Source organism: Orcinus orca, chromosome 11 (genome assembly GCF_937001465.1).
Source record: "Orcinus orca chromosome 11, mOrcOrc1.1, whole genome shotgun sequence".
Lineage (NCBI taxonomy): Eukaryota > Metazoa > Chordata > Mammalia > Artiodactyla > Delphinidae > Orcinus > Orcinus orca.
In genome coordinates this window covers 3,291,658-3,298,675 of record NC_064569.1, presented here as the reverse complement: position 1 = coordinate 3,298,675, position 7,018 = coordinate 3,291,658, and the positions used below count along the sequence as shown (strand labels likewise).

Here is a 7,018-nt window from a genome sequence, read left to right as displayed (position 1 = left end):
GTAAAGGGGTACGCCTGGCAGACTGTGGTGTCTGGGTCTATGCACATTCATCTGAGGAGAGTGAGGCACTGTGTGTGCGCACGTGTGTGGATCTGAGACCTGGGTGTGATCTGAACATGGTCTGAGGTCTGAGGCTCCACGGCAGCCTGACGGGTTCAGTGCCCCCTCCGTGGCTCCCCAATCCCCACGGGCTCCAGTCCTAACTCTGCGGGTACCGCTGCGCTCCTCTCTCCTTCCAGCTATCGCTCGACCTGAGGCTCTATGCCTGCCTCACAAGAACCTTGAAATGTAGGAGTTGTTAGCCCATTTTACAGATGAGAAAATTCGGGTGAATAGAAGCTAAATGATGTGTCCTAAGGTCTTCTTCTCTAGACAAAGGGCTCCCCTTCCTTTTCTGTCTTCTTCCTCTGGGACCTGCAGGATCTGAATCTGCCCTTCCAAGCAGAGCTCCAGTAGAGGGGACAGAAAGCGGCCCCGCCCCCACTACCCCTTTGAGGGGGCAAAGCCACGTCTGGGTATTCCTGCTGCCGTTCCCTGACGTGACCCCTGGCTTTTAGAGCAGGTCCCGATCAGCCCTCCCCCCACTGGTCTCATGACCTCACCGTTGGGCTCTCACACCCATGACCCCATCCAGCCCTACAACAAACCCGTGTGTGGGCGGGGTGCCCAGTATTACCTCCATCTGCAAAAAAAGAAGACCTGAATTCCACCAAGAAACGCAGCAGGTCCGAGGCCGGTGACGACTAGAAGCTGTGTCTCCTGACCCCGGTGCCAGCGGGTTGCTTTCACACTGTATCGCACCGTCAGCGAAGCTCCGAAATAGGGTTCAAACCACCGTGACTGAACTGCTCACCCCCCTCCCTGGGCCTAGCAGATCCCTGCAACTTTGCTAGGATGGAGAGAGAGACATACCTCAGCCTCAGAACAGCCTTCCCAGACCCCCAACCCTAGACCCTCAGGATCTTTCCCACGCCCGCTTATTCCTTCTGAGACCTTGCTTCTCTTCCATAGCGCTTGTCATCCTTTGTCCTTCAAGAGATGTATCTATGTTTGCTCCTCGTGAATCCCGAGTACAGCACCATGCAGTGGGTGTCCTGGAAATGTCCTCAGACGGGTGGAGACGCCAGGTGTGGGACCTCGAGGCCCACACGTTTCTCTAGCAGACTTATTTCTTCCATCTTAGGACTGCCTTGCTACGGGCACACTGGGGGGTGCCCAGCCACTGTCCAGGAAGGAACCACCAAGGCCAACACACAGCAGGGCTGCTGTCACCGATTTTAATAAACTCTCCCAACGGCGAAGAATTAAAACCTGAAGACTTCGGTGCATTTTCCCACTAACTGACTCGTAAGAAAATCGCCCAGGAAATGCCCTGCACCTCCCAGGAACAGCTCGGGAAGAAGAGCTACATGAACAGAGGTGGGGACACAGGAAGACATGCGGGGGCAAGGGCTGCTGTGTGTCCCCGCTCCCCCGTGGGCCCCGGACACACGCGCCCGCTCCAGCTCCAGGCACCTGCCCAGAGCCAGGCTGCGGCGCACGCCTGTGGGAGCCGGGGGCGGGGGGCGGGGGCGCCAAGGCCAGACCCGCTGACCCCGACGTCGCACAGGCTCTGCCTCCCACCTGGCTCCTGTCTGGGCGCATCTGCGCGCTCAGGCCCCGCAGCCAAGAGGAGGTCCCCGCGGTGCGCCGCCATCGTGGCCGCGCCGGGGCTGCCGCATCCGCATCTATCCATGTTCCTTCCGAGCGGAGCAGCGTGGTGGTCCCGAGGCAGCGGCTCCCTCTTCTGGCTGAGCCGGGTAGTGCCCTGCTCCGCCCGCGGTCCCTGCTGTCCCGCTCTCGTACCCCTGACACCAAGCCCCTGGCGGGCGCACACAGTTTGGACAGACAGGTCAAGGCAAGGAGACGGCAGGGGAAATCGGGCAGGAAGAAGCCCAGCCGCTCTCCTCCTCCTTCCTCCAGCGGGGGCTCAGGTGCCTCCTCCTTCTCCCCTCTATCGCCTTTTTTTTTTTTTAAATTAACTGATTTATTTATTTTTGGCTGCGTTGGGTCTTCGTTGCTGTGCACGGGCTTTCTCTAGTTGTGGCGAGCGGGGGCTACTCTGCTGTGGTGCACGGGCTTCTCATTGCGGTGGCTTCTCTCGTTGCTGAGCACAGGCTCTAGGCGCGCGGGCTTCGGTAGCTGTGGCACGAGGGCTCAGTAGTTGTGGCTCACAGGGTCTAGAGCGCAGGCTCAGTAGTTGTGGCTCGCGGTTTCTAGAGCGCAGGCTCAGTAGTTGTGGAGCACGGGCTTAGTTGCTCCGCGGCATGTGGGATCTTCCCGGACCAGGGCTCGAAGCCGTGTCCCCTGCATCGGCAGGTGGACTCTTAACCACTGCGCCACCAGGGAAGTCCCTAAAAGCCCCACTTTAAAGTGAGGAGGTGGGCAAGGCAGCAAGGCGGGGGTGGGGCGGGGCAGAAACCAAGCGGAACTCCTAGCAGCTGGTGGGAAGAACGTGGATTTAATGGAATGAAGGGCGCCAAACAGAGCTCTCCCGCCCCGCCCCCGCCTGCAGCCTCACCCCACCTCCCAAGGCCCCTCTCAAAGGGGACGCTCTTGATCCTGGCCTTTCACACCTGTCCAGCCACCCCTGGAGCAGGGAAGTTGGGGTGGGAGATGCCCAGCTCAGAGGTGGATTCCAGCATGTCCCCTCTTATCTTGTCTACCCCGGGTGGTGCGGGGCAGAGCAGCACAGCAGGGCTGCTTCTGTGCCTTCCTTCTGCAACTGTCCCCACAGCCAGGCTCACTGGCCCCTTGTCCCAGGGCCTGCCCCCTAGCAGTGAGACTCCAGTTCCAACGTCCTGGGCGTGGCCGGGGCAGAGGGTTCCGCTTGGGCCCACTGGGGCAGGTCCTCAGCTGGGCACATGAGCTGGCGAACTCTCTGCAAGCAGAGTGGAGGGGTCCGTCATGAGCCGGAGAGGGGGCAAGTCTGCCAGCGTCCCTCATCGCTGCCTCCCCAGAGGTGCCAAACCTGCTCTCCAGGTGCCAACACCCTAACCACAGCGGTGTCTTGGAGGCATCCTGTCTCTTCCTGGGACTGCTCAGCACTCCCTCTGTCCCTCTGACCCCACACCAGGGTCCCTGGCCCTCCTGTGTGCCAGCTGCTACCCAGGCAGGCAGCCACCTGCCAGCAAGGGGACCCCAGCTCATCCTCTGACTGCTTTCCTCCCCACCAGCTCCCTACCTCTCTGAAAGAGCCCTTGAGGGTGCTGAGTTTGTAGCAGCTCCAGGCGGGAATGCAGATCATGGAGGAGAGAGCCAGGAGCCAGCCCAGGGCATCGCCCCACCACGGGTACAGGTACTTCTTGTTGTAGGTCAGTGGGGTGTACTTGATCAGGGAGGACAGGAAGGTGGCCTGAGGGTGAGAGGAGAAGAGACGCGGCTGGGGGAGCATGGGTCCCCCCGACCAGCTGGGCCAGTCTGCCTCCGAACTCCATCCACATCTGCTCAAAATCCACACCCCCAGGAGGTACTTCCGGGGCACCCACCCTGTCCCTCCAGGGTCCCTGTGCCCCTGGGCATCCTCAACTGGGACATGGCTCTGTGCCTGGCCGTGAGCACCTGGAGGGCAGGGGTCATGCCTGGGTCGCCCCGGCCTCATCATACTTGGCACACAGTGGGTGCTGCTGACACAGGTAAAGCCAGAGCAGCAGCGCTTAGTGGCTCAGGCCCAGACTCCGGAGCCAAGCTGCCTGGGCTTGAGCCCCAGCTCTCGGCCACCTTCCAGCTTGGGCGAACTGCTTAACCTCTGGGGCTTCCGTTTCACCTGAAAAGTGAATATAATGGTAATTCTTACTTCGTGGGGTTCTTGTGAGGATTGACTGGGTTAAACGCGTAAAGCATTTGGTACCCGGCAGGAAGTAAGTGCTCTGGAACTGCTACTGTTATCGGTGCTTATCAGTATTGTTCTCAGCAGCCCGATGCACCTGCCACATTAGACTCACACTGTGGGGTCGAGTCTGACAGCTCTGGCCCTCAGTTGATCCTTCTGTGAAACGGAAAGGAAGAATCTATCCTGCTGGCATTTTCTAGAACCCAACAGGAGGATGAATGAAACTTCTAAATGATTTTCAATGCCCACAGATAGGTACCTTCTAGGGCTATGGCCCGTCTACCCTTCTGCTCTACCATCTCTCTCCCTTCATCTGGCTTTCCTCCCAGAGGTCATCTTTTTTTGGTTTTTTCTTTTTTTTTTTTTTTTGCGGTACGCGGGCCTCTCACTGTTGTGGCCTCTCCCGCTGCGGAGCACAGGCTCCGGACGCGCAGGCTCAGCGGCCATGGCTCACGGGCCCAGCCGCTCCGCGGCACGCGGGATCTTCCCGTACCGGGGCACGAACCCGCGTCCCCTGCATCGGCAGGCGGACTCTCAACCAGTGCGCCACCAGGGAAGCCCCCGGAGGTTATCTTACTGTGCACACAGCCGGTGTGAGGAAGAGCCAACAGTATTTGATAAGGGGCCACGGCCTGTACCCAATCATGTCTTCAATGTTGTCATAGAAGCGCCCGGCACCTGCCACGAAGAAGAGAAGGAAGGGGGAGAAAGGACATCCTTTAGCATCCAAAGCATCAGGATGGGGACCACACCAGCCAGGAAGGGCAAGGACAGTCTGTAAAAGACATCGTGGCTGTCTTCTCCAGTCCCTGCTGGGAGCAGAGCCTTCCCCGGATGGAATTCGTAGGCATAAACAGCAGTGGGAAGAACCTGGCTTAGGCAAAGGTAGGAACTTTCTGGTGATCAAGGTTGTTAAAGGCTGAAAAGCTCTGGGTAGGATGGGACACGGGCCCACCTGGGTGGCCCGGGAGCAGCCAGCACCAGGAGGGTGGACAAGGCCGCCTCTGGAGGGCTTTTCCAATGGTAGCAATGTAGGTAGGATTCTTGAGATGTTTGAGGTTGGGAGGGAGAGAAGTCTGAGGAGAAGGTGGGTGTGAGCAGTGAGGTCTCTCTTTTGTCCGAGGGCCCTTGGGCAGGACCACGGGAAGAGTCACTCACCATAGGCCCACGCCACACAGAGGGACTCAAAGATGGCCACGAACAGGAGGCACGTGCCACTGGCTGCGTAGTAGTCAAAGAGCTGAAACACGTACATACCGCCCTGCCCGGGAGGAGAGAGACAGAACTTTAGCCAGAGGAAACAGGCACCCTCGGGGCACGGAGCAGAGGTGGGGAGGGTCACAGGAGACAGAGACTAAGGGACAGTGTAGTCTGTAAGCGGTAAAGCACTCGGCAGACATGGGACAATAATAATGTTTGATTATTGTTTTTGGAAGGAAGATGCATGAGAGAGCCGTTGTTAGCTCACCCCTGAGAACACGCAGGGGGGGACCCAAAGGTCCAGGACAGCGTGCATTTTGGACAGAGGGTCAGGATAGGGGCCGCCACGGGTGTCATCAAGCTGACGAGCTCCATCCCCCTCCTCCCCTGAGACATCGCTCAGAACGTCACCCACCCCAGGGCTCCCTTTCTGCCTTTGAAGTCTGTCCCTGGAACGTGGGTCAGCTGCCTGGGAGCTCATGGGATCTTGCTGGAGAGGCGATTTTTCCCAGCCCAACATGTCTATACCTCTCAGCTTCCGTGGAGACAAAGCACCCCTCCGCCACGCCCAGAGCCAGGTGGTCAGTGCTTCCTGGGGTGGGAAAGGGCCAGGGCCGCCGGGCCCCGAAGCCCAGAAGGCGGTGACCTGAAACTACAGCAGCCTGCCCCCCACCCCCCGCCAGGTGGCAGTCACCCACCTGGGCTCTCCCCCTCACCGGGCCCCACCTGCAAGCCGCCCAGCCCCTCACCTCTGTGAGCATGACGAGCCCGACGAGGAAGGAGGTGACAGACACCCCCAGGATGAGGACCTCCCTCCGGTTCTTCTTGCGGAATACACCGGGGTACATGTCCACCAGCGCCGTCACCAGGCTTTCCACGCACACGAACTGGACGAGAGGGCGAAGAACTGGAGGACAAGAGCCCTCACGAGAGGCTCCGTCAACCAGCTGGCGCCTCGCTCCCGGGGCAGCCCTGCCAGCCTCCTGCCAGCCCCGGAGCGGACCCCCCTCCAAAGCTCCCTTTGTTCCCAGGCAGGGCATCGCGCCTGACACTCGCCCAGCCCCCAGCCCACACACACCACCGTCCCTCGGGCTCTGAGCGGCCACCTCTCGATACCTGGCTATCCAGTCCCAGAAGGACGACCATGAAGAAGAAGCAGCAGGCCCAGAGGGGCGAGAAAGGCAGCATCACCACAGCCCGGGGGTAGGCGATGAAAGCCAGACCAGGGCCTGCGGCGGGGAGAGAGGGACACGGCCCAGTGCCACCCCAAGGTGGGCTTCCCAGTGTGGGACACGGGACAGTGGAAGCCCCAGAGCTACCCCCCTGCACCGTCCCCACCCAGGAGAAGCCACCCAACCCTGACCCGGTCCCCAGTCTCCAAGGCATCGCCCACTGTTTTCTCACTGGCAGCAACAGAACCTGAAGGCTGTGAGCATTCTACGGGATATGCAAAGAGAAGAGGACGGGGTCCGTCACCTGCATTCCTGTAAGTTCTACCTCACATCCTGAGGGCTCACTCTCCAGACCTACTGCCCCCAAACCAGAGCTTTCAAACTTACAAAGAGCTTGGGGGCCAGGCAGGCCGCGGATTGTGAAGCTGCCCCAGCGTAAAAGGAGGGAGCGGCGGGGCCTGACGGACCTGGAGCCGTCCTGCCCCCTAAGGCAAGCGCTGTGTGGTTTCCGTAAAGTTCCAAAGAAAATACCTCCAAGACTAGACTGGGGCTGGGGCCACCGCTGGCCACCTCTGCTCCCCGAGCCTTTTCTGTCACCCCACAGCAAGTGAGCTGGCGTGAGTTTCAGAATACCCACGACACACATCCTCTCAAACACACTGCTGCCCTCAGCTGGCTCAAACGGCAGGAACAGGTCACACGCCAGTGCCGGGTCCTCGACAGGAAGCTTCGTTTGAAAGGAAGGGTATGACCGAGGGACCCGGGACAGTGGTCA

At 60.0% G+C, this 7,018-nt stretch overlaps 1 protein-coding gene across 5 annotated transcripts in view; it reads right to left on the bottom strand.

Moving 5' to 3' along the window:
- Positions 1–2,752: 2,752 nt before the first annotated feature.
- The window catches only part of SLC6A13 (solute carrier family 6 member 13), a 36,234-nt gene continuing 31,968 nt past the window's right edge, over positions 2,753–7,018 (bottom strand). For 3 of the 5 annotated variants that reach the window (XM_033404203.2, XM_004279128.4, XM_033404204.2), the window contains 6 exons: positions 6,188–6,300; positions 5,821–5,958; positions 5,030–5,132; positions 4,449–4,549; positions 3,224–3,394; positions 2,753–2,920 (listed from right to left, as the gene is read on the bottom strand). In XM_033404203.2, the coding sequence (XP_033260094.1) occupies positions 2,813–2,920; positions 3,224–3,394; positions 4,449–4,549; positions 5,030–5,132; positions 5,821–5,958; positions 6,188–6,300 (734 nt within the window). In that variant the 3' untranslated portion in view covers positions 2,753–2,812. The other 2 variants (XR_004476439.2, XM_049694842.1) reach the window with 2 other exon arrangements.